This window comes from Mytilus trossulus, chromosome 2 (assembly GCF_036588685.1).
Source record: "Mytilus trossulus isolate FHL-02 chromosome 2, PNRI_Mtr1.1.1.hap1, whole genome shotgun sequence".
Lineage (NCBI taxonomy): Eukaryota > Metazoa > Mollusca > Bivalvia > Mytilida > Mytilidae > Mytilus > Mytilus trossulus.
Genome location: NC_086374.1, coordinates 96,307,230 through 96,323,682, shown reverse-complemented (window position 1 = coordinate 96,323,682; position 16,453 = coordinate 96,307,230). Strand labels below are relative to the sequence as shown.

At 33.5% G+C, this 16,453-nt stretch overlaps 1 protein-coding gene across 2 annotated transcripts; it reads left to right on the top strand.

Annotated features, from left to right (window-relative positions):
• The first annotated feature begins 2,713 nt into the window (after nucleotides 1-2,713).
• LOC134708450 (flavin-containing monooxygenase 5-like) lies at nucleotides 2,714-14,196 on the top strand. 2 transcript variants are annotated; one of them, XM_063568977.1, is made up of 7 exons: nucleotides 2,714-2,966; nucleotides 6,499-6,613; nucleotides 8,080-8,294; nucleotides 9,912-10,211; nucleotides 10,728-11,285; nucleotides 12,967-13,132; nucleotides 13,565-14,196. In XM_063568977.1, exons 2-7 carry the CDS (start codon nucleotides 6,508-6,510, stop codon nucleotides 13,822-13,824), a joined length of 1,605 nt encoding a protein of 534 aa, XP_063425047.1. In that variant the 5' UTR covers nucleotides 2,714-2,966; nucleotides 6,499-6,507; the 3' UTR covers nucleotides 13,825-14,196. The 2 variants fall into 2 exon arrangements, with proteins under 2 accessions (XP_063425047.1, XP_063425048.1); XM_063568978.1 differs by lacking the exon at nucleotides 6,499-6,613 and having other exon boundaries at nucleotides 2,946-2,966.
• The last annotated feature ends 2,257 nt before the right edge of the window (nucleotides 14,197-16,453 follow it).

Below are 16,453 nucleotides of genomic sequence, written 5' to 3'. Positions count from 1 at the left end.
CTGACTTTTAAATTTTGTAAAGTTTTGAAACATTTTGTGGCTTACGTTTTGAGACTTAATCCTATTCAACTATACTAATTATTAAAAAGTATGATATGCACGTCGGAGATGAAAAAAATCATTGAAGGAAAAGAACAAAGAAGAAGAATACATAACTCATTCATATTGTAATTATACATTATGATATATCCGGGATTATTTTCTAAAAATAGAATAGTAAGTATTTATTTTCTTGTTACCATCATTCATGAAAAAAAAATAGATATAAAAAATTCAACCGAACCACTGCGATTGTCTCATAATTATAGTCGAACCTCGCTTAAACCGATGTATGATTGCCACAGTGCACGAATCTGATCATGGGTCACATTATGTTACAGAATATCGAAAAATAAAAGTCATGTAATCACCAATATTATGGGCAAATTGAGTAAATTGAGGTTATACCTAAGAAAAAAATCAACCCTGCTAATATAGCTATAACCGAATATAAATATACTTCCAAAGTAAGCTCTCGTTTGAGAACTGTGTAAAGTAGGTTACATTCAAACAAGCTACCCTTTGGCAATAAATGTATAGAATGAAGATGTTTCATTAATAAAATTATGTTCTCTCTATTCAAATTGCTACCCAAGCATCTTAAAAATACTTCATTATATTGAAATGAAAATTCAATGACTTTCTATCAAAGAATCTTGATCATATTCTGAGATTTAAAAAAAATGTTTCCTTATTAATAATTCATTTTAAAGCAGAAAGATCATTTTGTCTATTTGACTTGGAGGTTTCACAATTGTATGACATTATTTTTAATATGACTATATACTATATCTATTTTCTTGTTAAATTATATACTTTTCTGATGCACAAATCAGTCTTAATTTATGTATAATTGCACTTCAATTATTCCATTATTCCTATGCATATTTATTATAATGATTTGGCCTTGTATGTATGTTTCTTTTTTTATCTACTAGTAAATCACATCCGAAATGAATGACAGACGGACATATATACAAAACTTAATGAATAATTGAAATAAAGATGTTTGCGTTATAACGCAAAGGTTTGCGTTATAACGCAAAGGTTTGCGTTATAACGCAAAAGGTTTGCGTTAAAACGCAAAGGTTTGCGTTATAACGCAAAGGTTTGCGTTATATCGCAAAGGTTTGCGTTTAACGCAAATGTTTGCGTTATAACGCAAACATAGGAAGAAAAATAAAAAAAAAATGTGTGGCGCTAATACGCTTCCGTACATAGCCGTAAAATATTTTTCGTTTAAAATTTTGAAAGAAAAAATCAGACTGAATTCTTCATGGTGCAAAATCCAAAGACTTTTAATGGACTTCTCAAGTGAATAGGAGTTATACAGGACAAGATGCATGAAAACCAAAGATGCATGTTAAATCATTCATTTATGAAAATTGTTAATATGATAGAAAAAAAAATACTAACAAGTTTCTTTAAATGCAATGTTTTTCTAAATTGGCAATAGCGAGATAAATCTTACAATGACCAGATTTCTCCATAGTTTTAGACTTGAAAATGGTGGTTATCTCACCCAAACACAGGCACTTGTTTCTGTCAATGTGGGGTTTACTATCCATACCAGTACAAAATTTATTTTTTGTACTGGTATGGATAGTAAACCCCACATTGACAGAAACAAGTGCCTGTGCACCCAAAGTTTCACTTTTATGTATATATATAGCATTCAGATGCCGTACAGTCTGTACTCAGTCGTGGATAACCTTATCCATGTTTGTAGTCTTCTAAGAGCTGAAAAGTAATGTTTATAACAGCATTAACTAACTAATAAACATGACACTATAATTAATAATTTCACAAAACGACTCATGTTTGGATAGAAATAACCAGAATAGCTCGACATAGTTTCAATGGTGTAAAATCCAAAAACATAATCATTGTCCTGAAAAATGTGTGCACGTTATTTGACTTTGGTATCTTTTAGCGTCTTTGTCGCCGGATGAATTTCATATTTAGTTGCAATCAAGGTAAATTTGGAAAGATTCAGTACAATTTAGGGTGCAATCGACAAAGATCGTTACGGTATACATGTGTCAGAATACAAATTGAGGAACCATAGCAACTTGGAATTTTGAACCCTAAAACGTATATATGTCCGCTCGTTTTGTCAATCACTCTGATCTCGTGGGATTTTGTCTGATGCTTGGTCCATTTCTGTGTGTGTTACATATCAGTGTTGTGTCGTTGTTCTTCTCTTATATTTAATGCGTTTCCCTCGGTTTTAGTTTGTTACCCCGATTTTGTTTTTTGTCCATGGATTTATGAGTTTTGAACAGCGGTATACTACTGTTGCCTTTATTTATCAACCAATGCTATAAAATGTACCACATTCAATATGTAACCTTTGACTACAACATTTATATTTACACAAATTAATTATTAGATCAAAATTAAGTCAATGTAGTTAAAAAATCTTCAAGACCAAACTCAGACTTGTACATTCTATAATTCAAACATTGTGACGTATAAAATATCTGAGCCTTCTATTCATTAACAAACAAATTGTGGTAATACTGTTTCACATTTTTAGACAACTGACAATTTGTATCTATATATTTAATTTCCAGGCATTTATAAAACCACATTCATATAAACATATCTTTACTATTATTACTTTTACAACATTGAACATGAATTATCTACCCTTTCAAGTTCTCTGGTTTATTTATGTTGTCGTCCTAAATAATAACATGCACTTTCAGCTGACTTTTAAATTTTGTAAAGTTTTGAAACATTTTGTGGCTTACGTTTTGAGACTTAATCCTATTCAACTATACTAATTATTAAAAAGTATGATATGCACGTCGGAGATGAAAAAAATCATTGAAGGAAAAGAACAAAGAAGAAGAATACATAACCCATTCATATTGTAATTATACATTATGATATATCCGGGATTATTTTCTAAAAATAGAATAGTAAGTATTTATTTTCTTGTTACCATCATTCATGAAAAAAAAATAGATATAAAAAATTCAACCGAACCACTGCGATTGTCTCATAATTATAGTCGAACCTCGCTTAAACCGATGTATGATTGCCACAGTGCACGAATCTGATCATGGGTCACATTATGTTACAGAATATCGAAAAATAAAAGTCATGTAATCACCAATATTATGGGCTATGTATTTAGCCCAATATCCAAAGTAATTGTTTCCCAATTTATAGAGCTGTAGAAAATCTGTATCTTACTTTTATTTAATGTGAAAAATATTTTTTATGTTCATAACCAGTGTCCTTATTTGTTCAAAATACCGATACCAGGTCAACTTTAGTAGAATAATTGGTGTGTATACTGTTTACAAGAACAACCTTAACACACTATTATCCACTTTGTATTTTTTTTGGCAAACAGTAATAAATAAAATACATAAAATATTTGGACACCGTTATGAACAGAAATATTGTTCTCAAATCTATCATTATGTTCCCTGTGTGAATAAACAAACATTTCAATCGCTTTATAGGTTAATTTATTGTATAAAACAATACCAAATTATAGCTTAAGGACTAAACAAAAACTTACATTCTGTTAATAAAACCATGATTATAGACATTTTTAAAACGTTCATAACAATATTTCAAAACTGTGCTTCCGTCGTTATCATGGTTATGAACAAAAACATTTTCCCAAAATTCAAATGAAAGTCGCAAATTGCTAGCAATTTCAACAACTCCTCTTTTAAAGACAACATAAGATTTCTTGGAAAAACAACTAATTTATCATTTATTACTCAAAATCATATAAAAATAATCAAACAATAATCGTTCATAACAACAGACACAAAAATAATGTGTCTTCAAATTATTAACAATGCTGATATCGAAAATTTAATCTTCATGCCAAAAGTTATAAATGTGTAACGTGATAAAATAAGATCAGATAACAAATGTTTTCGAATATGTTTAAAAGAAGCACCAGTAATCCATTTTATTTATTAAAAAACAGATTTACAACATTTGTTCATAACTCCAATACTGTAAGCTAGTGTTAGAGTTATGAACGGCATACTTTACTCTATTTAAAGTTTATTATACATCCTAGATTTACAATTTTGACATTAAAATATTATTTAGACTTAAAGAGGATGTTGTATTTTCGGTTTCAATGTTGAACAAGTTTCATTTCAAGTTTAAATTTTAAAATATGTCTTGTTCAAAACTATGGAAACCATGACCCTTTCCGCCAAGTCGGTATAAAAAACTGAATTTTTCCAAACTGCAAAGACTATAACACTGTTAATTACATTACATTTATTTAATAGTTACTATACTTTTATAAAAAGTTCATTTGACACTGATACTGTTCACAAGAATCTTGAAAATTCATTAAAACTAGCTACTCTTTCTTTTTTTGCGTTCATAACTACGCATTCTATGGACGGACACCAACGTTGTGTAGTTGGTCACATCTCTGTGTGTAGTTACATCAATTTGATAACTATGTCATTACCTTGTGTGTACTGGCATGTTCCATTCCATATTTTGGGGGAGAACATTGAATGGCTAACAACGGATTTATTACGTATTTTTACGTTCATAACAACTGGACACCTCGAAAACCTGATTGACAATGTGGTCAATGATAGTTGTTCTTTTTAGACTACGTGCTTAATTCAACTGCTTGCTCGATAATATTAGATTAACAATGATTTTTTTAGTTGTAGCTCTAATTAAGAATGTAAACATTAAGATAATTTTGACATTTTCTTCCAACGTTTTATTGGACACCGCTGTTATGAACATGATTAGTTTTTTTGACGATATATTCTGACTCAACTAAATGATAGAATATGACTGTAGTGCAAGAAATGGCAATTCATGTGTCAGTTTTATTCATTTAAATAAAGCACTGTTCATTATTCACAAACATGTTTAATACAGAGCCTTCTAAAAATCTAAGGTGGTGGAATGTAACATTTCCGGTTCGAAATTTAGACATTTTTTTGGAAAAAATGTTCAAATAAAAAAACATGTTGTGATGTTATGCTATTGTTTTAGAAAAAGGGAGAAGGTTTGGGCCCATTAAAACGTTTAATCCCGCTGCAAATGTTTGCACCTGTCCTAAGTCAGGAATCTGATGTACAGTAGTTGTCGTTTGTTTATGTAATATATACGTGTTTCTCGTTTCTCGTTTTGTTTATATAGATTAGACCGTTGGTTTTTCCGTTTGAATGGTTTTACACTAGTAATTTTGGGGCCCTTTATAGCTTGTTGTTCGGTGTGAGCCAAGGCTCCGTGTTGAAGGCCGTACTTTAACCTATAATGGTTTAATTTTTAAATTGTTATTTGGATGGAGAGTTGTCTCATTGGCACTCACACCACATCTTCCTATATCTAAGAATTATTTCTCCCATCTTTGGTATTATCAGATTCCTTGGTTTCTAATCTTTTTTGCCATATACAGTTATCCAGGTAACAACATATGGAACAAATAGAAATTGACAGATTTTTAGTCACATGTAGTGATGTACCCATGATCAGATTCGTGCACCACATTAATTTGCCAGTGAGACAACTCTCTACAAGAGACCAAATGACACAGGAATAAACATCTATATGTCACAATATGCCTATCAATCAGGAGCAAAGCCCATACCGCATAGCCATTTATAATCATGATTATATATAATATAGGCCCCAAGATCATATCTGTAAAACAATTCAAACAACGGTGGCCGCCTAATTAATGTACAAAAATAGGTGCGAAGACCAACATGTAACACAGTATGTGCTTCGGAGCGGTCAGCAGTATACGTTCTTATAATCTACTAAACACTGTTCATATAACAATGTAGGACTCACAACGTAGCACATGTAGAACGACAGTCCCCCGGTCTACAAAATGAACCCATGAGTGGATATATGATCAGATACATTCGTCATATAATAATATGGCCAATGTTCACCAATGCAAGCAGTCATCGGCAGGGTAATATACGAGTTTTAACGCTAAACATATCATACATTATGATTACCATATGCATTGTACTAAATCATGACTATACATATATTAAACGACTTATCATTAACAAAAGATCGTCCTAGCTAATACCTATTATACTTTACGTTTTCAAGTTTTTTTAAGTGAATTACTCACAAAAAGGTACCAGTTAACAAAAAATGTTAAATACCAATCGCCACAAAACCTTAATATGTGTAAAAAGAAGCTATATACATTCGTTATACCGTTTAGAAGAAAAATGCATATCCACAGCATGCACAGGGCATGCAGAGAGTCGAAATTCCACTGGGAGATAAATCAGTTGTTTTTGTTTATACTTTTTATCTATAATTACAAAAATAATTCACTAAATGCGTCAGTTCCCGAAAATATTTTCATCATGTTCATAGAATGTAAAAAAAAACACAAATATGATATAAACAGAGATGCTTGCCAAATTTTAAATCAATATAATGTATGATCGACTTGTGCTTTCTTGGTAGTAAAAAGTCATGAGAGTTGCAGTGATTGGAGCAGGAGTCAGTGGATTAACTGCTATAAAGTGTTGTTTAGATGAAGGACTAGAGCCTGTATGCTTTGAAAGGTCAAATGATATAGGTAATTGAAATAGTGATTATTATACATTAATTGTAACACTCTTTGTTCTGAAACACTTAGACATACTGATAAGCCAGTCATACATTTTACTTTAAATTATATAACAGTCGATTTGTGCAGATTTTTGGCAAAATTGCTCAGATTGTGGTTAAAGCATGACATTGCAGTAGTATTTTGTCATGGTCAACATTTTCAAAATTAGTGACTATGTGGAACGCATCTATCCCATTGAACTTGAGATAAAGGATACTACAGACACAGTTAAGTCGGCTTCATATCTTGACTTACATCTAGAAATTGACAATGAGGATCGATTGAAAACAAAACTTTACGACAAAAGAGATGATTTCAGCTTTCCAATTGTGACCTTTCCATTTCTAAGTAGCAACATTCCAGCAGCACCTGCATACGGGGTATTCTCCCAATTGATACGATATTCCCGTGCTTGCATTTCCTATCATGATTTTCTCACAAAGAAGCTATTAAACGAAGAGTTCCAAATGGTGAAGTTGAAATCATCCCTTCGTAAATTTTACGGACGCCATCACGAGTTGGTTGACAGTTATGGAATAACCGTTTCACAAATGATATGGGATATATTCCATGCGTCAACTTCAATCCCCTTCCCTTTCATGAATGTGACCTACCGAATTTTTACCGGATTTGTTATCACATAAGCAACACGACGGGTGCCACATGTGGAGCATGATCTGCTTACCCTTCCGGGACGCCTGAGATCACCCCTAGTTTTTGGTGGGGTTCGTGTTGTTTATTCTTTAGTTTTCTATGTTGTGTCATGTGTACTATTGTTTGTCTTTTTGTCTTTTTCATTTTTGGCCATGGCGTTGTCAGTTTGTTTTAGATTTATAAGTTTGATTGTCCCTTTGGTATCTTTCGTCCCTCTTTTTCAGCGATGGACCCACTCTGAAAATCAAAATTAGCATAATTTTTTAAATGACGAATGTTTGATTTCTATATATTCATAAAACAAAATCATGAAAATGATATTAGGGAAGATGTTGATATGAAACCTGGTGAATAGAAAGACAGTGCTTATACCAATTGTCTTGTTAAACAACTTTTTTTTTTTTAAATTTCCCATCTTCAATTACGACCATCTTGAAAAATTAAAGCAAACATACATGAAGGTAGAGAGCTCCAAAGTCATAATTCGATGAAAATGAATACACAATATATATACAGTATTACAATGTCGAAAATATAAAAAAGTATTTTTATATGAGCTTTTGAAACAGGACGAAAAGCGAGGCTTGTCGATATTTATAGATACAAATGGTGCAAGACAACAAACAGAAATGGCGTCGTAAGATTTATTCTTTTTAAATTATATTTGTTCTTAAAAACACAACGTATGATAATATTATTATAATAATCTGAAAAATTTGTGACATCAGTGTCAGTACTAATTTTGTTAGGATAACTTGCTTTTCTTTTACCCAAAACAGGTGGGCTATGGAGATATTCAGATAAGGTCACAGAAGGTCAGGCATGCGTTATGAAATCAACCATCACGAATACTAGTAAAGAAATGATGTGCTTTAGCGATTTTCCAATGCCCGCAGATTTTCCAATGTATATGCATAATACTTATGTACAAAAGTATTTAAATTTGTATGCAGAAAAATTCACTCTTCGGAAACATATACAATTTGAAACGGAGGTAATAGGGCATTTTAAACAGATTAAAGTTTGATTTGACTGCCGCTTCGCCTGAATTTTTTTTATATATAAATGTTTATTTTTACCATTTTCATGACTTATCTTTAAGAATTTTCCGTATTAAATGTAAAATCTATTTTTTAGAACCTGTAGCAAATAGCACACAGAGACACTTTATTGTCGTATTGATACAATCTGTTTTATAATATTGATCTTTTGGTAAAGTGCCGGTCTGCAGCCTCATCCATTCGTCTCAACTCGGCCGATTCCGTACCTTCATCTTTCACAACTCGGTCGATTTCCTACCTTCATCTTCACAACTCGTCCGATTTCCTACCTTAATCTTCACAACTCGTCCGATTTCCTACCTTCATCTTTCACAACTCGGTCGATTTCCTACCTTCATCTTCACAACTCGTCCGATTTCCTACCTTAATCTTCACAACTCGTCCGATTCCGTACCTTCATCTTCACAACTCGTCCGATTTCCTACCTTAATCTTCACAACTCGTCCGATTCCGTACCTTCATCTTCACAACTCGTCCGATTCCGTACCTTCATCTTCACAACTCGGTCGATTTCCTACCTTAATCGTCACAACTCGTCCGATTCCGTACCATCATCTTCACAACTCGTCCGATTTCCTACCTTAATCTTCACAACTCGTCCGATTCCGTACCTTCATCTTCACAACTCGTCCGATTCCGTACCATCATCTTCACAACTCGGTCGATTTCCTACCTTAATCGTCACAACTCGTCCGATTCCGTACCTTCATCTTCACAACTCGTCCGATTTCCTACCTTAATCTTCACAACTCGGCCGATTCCGTACCTTAATCTTCACAACTCGGTCGATATCCTACCTTAATCTTCACAACTCGGCCGATTCCGTACCATCATCTTTCACAACTCGGTCGATTTCCTACCTTAATCTTCACAACTCTGTCGATTTCCTACCTTAATCGTCACAACTCGTCCGATTTCCTACCTTAATCTTCACAACTCGTCCGATTCCGTACCTTCATCTTCACAACTCGGCCGATTCCGTACCTTAATCGTCACAACTCGTCGGATTCCGTACCTTAATCTTCACAACTCGTCCGATTCCGTACCTTAATCTTTACAACTCGGCCGATTCCTACCTTAATCGTCACAACTCGTCCGATTCCGTACCTTAATCTTCACAACTCGGCCGATTCCGTACCTTCAGATAGACGGAGAGTAGCGGAATCACCCGAGGAATGCCAATTACAGCCTCGTCGATATACTTTATTTGTCAATGCTTGTCATTCAGTAATAATTGTCATTTTGACATGGCATTGTGTTTCTTTCCTTATCTGTTCTAAAAAGATATAGGAAGATGTGGTGTGAGTGTCAATAAGACAACTCTCCACCCAAGTCACAATTTATTAAAGTAAACCATATTATAGGTCAAGGTACGATCTTCAACACAGATCCTTGTCTCACACCAAACAGCAAGCTATAAAAGGCCCCAATGCAACTTCCTCTTGGTTTCTACTATTTTATCTTTCTTAATTAATTAGTTTCTAATTACTTGTCATGCAGAATCTTTAAATTTCCTAGAAAAAAAATAATACTTACATGTTTTTGTTCAGATATTGAGTGTTTTGAAAAAAGACGATTTTAAACAGACTGGTCAGTGGGTTATCAAACTGAAAGACAAGAAAACTGATAAGGTGAAGGAAAATATCTTTGATGCTGTTCTTGTGTGCACTGGTCGTAATAGTGAAAAATATGTTCCTGATGTTCCCGGTCTATCAAACTTCAAAGGAGAGGTTGTTCATAGTCATGACTATAGGAAGCCAACTGGATTTGAAGGCAAAAGAGTACTTGTCATTGGAATAGGAAATACGGGATCAGAAATAGCTGTAGAACTCAGTGCAGTTGCTTCACAGGTATACTTTGTATTCATTATTTATAATTTAAGGTGTATTATAAAATTGATTGCAAACCGAATCGCATGTAAACAAATACTAAAATCATTTTATAATATGATGGGTTACTACTTATAATAATATGTATTGTCTTAAAGCAAATATTGTGGAGATCGAGAGCTTATACATGACTAAGGTCTGTCCCCCAATCCAATTCAGTTTATAATCTATTTGAATAAAATACTGTTTAAACTTTATAAGCATATAAAGTTAAGCTTATGAAAATAAAATACAAACTACATAAAACATGTATACATTTTTTTTTAACAATTATTATCTTAAGAGTCCCTTGTCCACTCTTGTCCACAGTACCATTTTATAAATTTTAATTGTAAGTTCATAGCAATAACTTGCATAACTGAGTAAAAATTAACTAAAATACGTGAACCGATCATTTATTGTATTTGTTTAGACATGACGTATTGATGTGAAAATTTATTGAACATTTGAAATGGTTTAATGATCTTTACTTTGAAGGTTTTTATAAGTACCGGACGTGGAACTTGGGTATTTCCCAGAATAGCAGACCATGGTATGCCTATCGACATGACAGCTGTCAAAAGGATAATGATGAAAATAAAAAAAATATTACCACAGTCGCTAATTGAAAACATGGTGGAGAAAAGAATAAATGCAAGATTTGATCATAAACATTATTGTCTGCAACCAAAGCACAGTGTCTTTGCTCATAGTCCAATTATTAATGATGAAATACCAAACCGATTGGCATCTGGAACATTAAGGTTAAAAGCGGGTGTCAGAACATTTACAGAAAATGGGGTAATATTTGATGATAACACAGTGGTAGAAAACATCGATGTTGTTGTCTTGGCAACAGGATATACATTTAAATTCCCTTTCTTAGACAAATCTGTGACTGAGGTGAGAGAAAACCATGTTGATGAACTGTACAAGTACATTTTCCCGCCAAAACTGGAGAAGTCAACTTTAGGTATAATCGGATGCGCACAAGTACTGGGAGCAAATATGCCAGTATTTGAGATGCAGTGTAGACTGTCAACGCGTGTTTTTCAGGTAAATTAACAAAAGTAGTTTTAATAGTTTATAGATGTGTCTTGTGAGTGTACAGAAATAAAAAAAAATACTTTACTGAATACAATTGAAACTATCCATTGATTGATCATATGAAATATTCGATAATACTCATTTTATTTTGTATGTGTGTGTGTGCTTAAAAGATTGATTGTGTATTGCTTATCTTCCAGTGGCAAATATTACATGCATGTTCAGGACAGACACAAGTTGAACAATAAAAGCCGGGATGATGGTCGGGGAAATTTGGACTGCCACTTAAAAAATAATGTATATTGGATAAAGACAGAAGTTTAACCTTGCAACAGGCTACCTACTTACTCCTCAAAGAGTTGTTGCAAGGGTTCTTAACGTGCAAGGAGCGTGGCACTCTCTAAATACATGGAATATCAGATTTAATGTCCCGGCCCATTCTGACCGGACGTGGCTGCAAATATGTGCATACCGCACAACCAAATGGCTTCCCCACTTTGGTAATCGTTTTTCTACCGTTCGGAAACGGGAAAACGAGAAACGGAAACGTATCGGATAGAGCTGATGTCGAACGTACATCCAAAGGACGAGTACCGCATAAAACTGACACCCAAACGGAAGCGTACCGGATAAAACGGATGTACAATATATACGAAAAAATTAAAGACGACAATAACAATACATGTAATTCGGTTTTGGTTTGTTCTACAAAATGCCGCTATTGGGTATTGTCTGGCATCATTAAGTGCTGCTTGATAGTGAAGACGTGCCCTTACTTTAAGATCGATTATGAAAAATAAGAATTCATGACACTTAGATTTATTCCTGACATATTAGTCATTGTCATTACTAACTCGAAATTTTCAATTGGCATTTATCCGTTTCATATCCATTCATCATCCGTTTTATCCGTTGTACGTCCGGAAGAAGTCCGTGTCACATTCGTTCAACATACGTTTTATCCGTTAAACGTCCGTTAGAAGTCCGTTCGTAAATTTGTCTACCGGACCCCTAACGGATGAATAATGGACAAGCAACGGATACAAAACGGAAACGAAACGGGCGAGTATCGTACAAAACGGATATGGAATAGTAAAATCACAAAAATACTGAACTTAGAGGAAAATCAATTCGAAAAGTTCACAATCACATGGCAAAATCAAATAAAAAACGCATCAAAAAAGAATGGACAAGAACTCTCATATTCCTGACTTGTTACAGGCATTTTCAAATGTAGAAAACCTGGTTCTATAGCGCTAACCCTCTCACTTTAATAACAGTCTCATCAAATTCCGTTATATTTACATTGATGCGTTAATTAAACAGACACAATTCAATTTCATTCTCAATTTTACAATAACGGACGTCTAACGGACAAGAACGGATTGAAAAAAAAAGTTATCTGTTCTGCATCCGTTAGAGTTATTCGTTTAGGTGTGACCGAGGCTTAAGAGTATAGTTGTAGACAATTGTGTTTCTGTAAGAGGTATCGATTACATATATACATACATGTATGCATGGATATTTTCTGCTCCATTTTATTTAAAGATTTGTTTTAACAATACATATATGTAGCCAAACCTTTTTAAGTTATTTTGTATTGATAAATGTATACAATGTACTATGTTTGCATTTTAATCCGTCAGGGTTTCATATTTTTTGCAATAAAGTTTCTTTAATAATTTTACAGGGGAAATCAACTCTTCCATGCTATAATGACATGTGGTTAGATATTAAATCAAAACAGGAGGCACTGACACAAAAATATGTAAAATTACATAAACATACCGTTACTGTCGATTCCATAGAGTATATGGATGAATTAGCCACGTTAAATGGGTGTCGACCTGATTTAGGTATGTCTTGTCTAACATTTAATTTACAGAAACTGATAAAGAATAATTTTATTTTGTTACCATTTTACCATTCTATAAAGAAGAGCATTGAGGTCCAAATATTCCATAAAGTTTTGCCAAATACCGCTAAGGTAATGTATTTCTGAGGTAGAAAGCCTTAGTATTTCTCAAAATTCAAAGTGTTTCATGTTTATTAACACAGAATTGCTGACTTCTGGGCTGCATCAGCCTGGTGAAACCTTCGGGAAATAAAATATCCAACAGAAGCGTCATTGACCCAGTGGCTGTGAATAGATACCAGGATTGAAATTAAAAAAAAAACATACTTAGTTTATGTGAACTCCTGTACACAAAATTAAAGAAATCTCATTGTACACATTGTTGAAATATTCAGCAGACTTTAAGTGATTTGATAAATACGTGTTTTTATAGGTTCATTAGTATGGTCAGATCCCACATTGGCCTTAACCTGTTACTTTGGACCATGTACACCATACCAATATAGACTACACGGACCAGGAAAATGGGATGGAGCAAAACAGGCGATATTGACGCAGTGGGACAGAACGTTAGGACCCCTAAAAACAAGATCATTAGGATTTAAAGAACAGCCTTCACAGAAAAACTTCTTACTGTTTTCTTTTATTTTTATTGTAATCATTTGTTATATACTTCAAGCTTTATTTTTATAAGTTACTTCTTTTGTAAAAGTGGCGTCCGATTTGCCCCGATTTCTTGAAATGCAAAACAGATATAAACAAATATTTTTATATTATACATGTATACGATAAAGATTCTGAAAAATCTACCATTTTCTGAAATGAACCCAAATTTTCAACTTTTTCATAGTATTTATCATACCACATTTTTTTAAATTTTTATACTTATTTACCTTCGCTACAGAAGTGTCTTAAACTACTCATTTTTAGATATTGATAATTTTAGTATTAAAGGAAGATTTATTTGTTGGTCAAGGTTTGACTTTATTGATTCTGGTGAATTGCAAAGATGAAGGCAAACCAATAAGTTTATTAACCCTAATAAATGATTTCTGTTTGTTTAAATTGCTTAAATAATTGAAAGTTGACGTTCTTTATTATTTCAAACAATTAAACCGAATTTTACAAAGCAGTTGTTCACTGTTGAAGGTCACATTTTCACAACTCTTTAAAAAGAACACAAAAATAACAAAACATACTGGAAATGCAACAGACCTTATCCCCGGCTTAGTATATATCTAGGATTTTGATTGGTTAATGCACGTCGTTACAAAACCCATAGCCCCTGGGTGTTGCTAACCCATATCCCCGGACGTTGCTAACCATTATCCCGGGGAACTTCACGCAAGTTTTCCTAAGTTCCATGCTTGCTCCTTTTGAAATATTTAATTCTGTAGATTATTCATGATGTTTGTATATATGTTGTTAATATCAACTTCACTTTTTAAAAACATTTATCATGTATAGTTATGTTTCTTGTCACTTGTGTATACATTGTACTATGTTTGCATTTTAACCCGTCAGGGTTTCATGTTTTTTGCAATAAAGTTATAATTATGTAATTAAATATTTAATTCATTAACGATTTTGTCCTATTATGCCGATCAATTACACTCATTCCATTAAATGCATCACTTGACTGCCACATTTTTAAGGAATGGGACTACTGACCTTGCTATGCAAATGACCCAAGTTGACGTCACACCATCTATGACGTAACTCTCACAACATTGAGCGCCAAATTCGACTTAATCCAGTGTCTCTGTCTCCGTATTAAAAACGTCTTATATTTGACTACCTATAGGGTTCTACCATAGGTAGTACCCTACACCCCTTAAAAAATATGTAAAATTTCCGAATTTCAATAAAACTTTTTTAGATAATGAAAAAAACGTTGTTTTCACGTTACACTTTGTACCCGAATTTCCATAAAACTCGCCCGATTCGGACTAAGACCGGGGATAAATTCGTTATCTACGTTCATATCCGTAGATATGGATATTTTAACACCCTTCAGTACCCTGTACACCCTTCGGCTACGCCTCATGGTGTACTGGGGTACTTCAGGGTGTTAAAATATCCATATCTACGGATATGAACGTAGATAACTTATAATATCAACCATCGTCTATCCTGAAAAAAGTAGATGTAAAAACAACAGCGCACAACACAAACAAAGTCCGCGGCAATACTCTGATTTTGTACTGGCACGAATGTGGACGGGATAAATACGTGTCACCACCGCAGATATCCTCGTAACACGTATATAATTGTTAAATGTTTAGGAAATGCATAATCACTGGGAAAAAATCGGGAATTATACATAACTGGGAGGAAGAGACAATAAATAGAACCCGGAATTCTGTGACTTGAATAATTCAGGGTCACTATTTTTCTCGAGGTTATTGTAGTGAACGTAATATAACGTCTGGACTATTCGGGTTAGTAGCTCTGTGTAGCAAGACAGCGCTCTAACCGATTTATTTTTGGTGAACCGCATATGAATGGCAGGGAAGCAATTCTATCACAGAACAGTTGCTGTGCTTTTTTTTTGTGCAACATATTTTTTATAAGATAATTTTCTCAGTCACATTTTAAATCTGAGGTTACTTCACGTTGAAGAGAACCAAAGTGTTTCTAAGAATCATCCGAAGGTGCTAAAACGGGATTCTGACACCTCAAATCCTTGTGTAGGATCTGAACAAACTAGCTTACATTGCATTGTTCCTGTCAGTTCTTTCATGAACATAATTCATGTTTTGGTCTCCTTTTCTACTATGAAGAATAGGTATCAAAATATTACCGCCAATGTTGACCAAACCCAAAATTGTGTACTATCTATCAAGCTTACCTTTTATACAGTTTGTTATTCTGTTGGTTTATATGCATGTCTTTGCTACGTTAGAATTTCTTATTCATTGGAACATCGAAAACACAAAACATAATTTCAATAACTTTATGATTTATACTTTGAGGACTGAGCGAATCAGGTGAGCGTATATAGTTAGCATGCTTTATTCTATTGCATGTATTATGTTTGGTGAAGGTTAATTTTCTGGTAATAAGACCCGTTACGGCCTAGCTAATTGGGTAGGCAAATCTACCGATGTCGTCCTTTATATGCCATAACTCATGGCTGTGCTTCTTATTAAAGGATGGCCATACGGAGACAAGAAGGTAGGAGTAAAATATGGGTTAGTTCAAATTTGTTTAAAACTTCTTTAAATTACTTGCCACGTATTTTTAATGATGCAAGTTCGTCTGCAATACTAGTAACTAGTAAATTAGTAAACTAATTAAAATAAATGGATAATATAAAAAA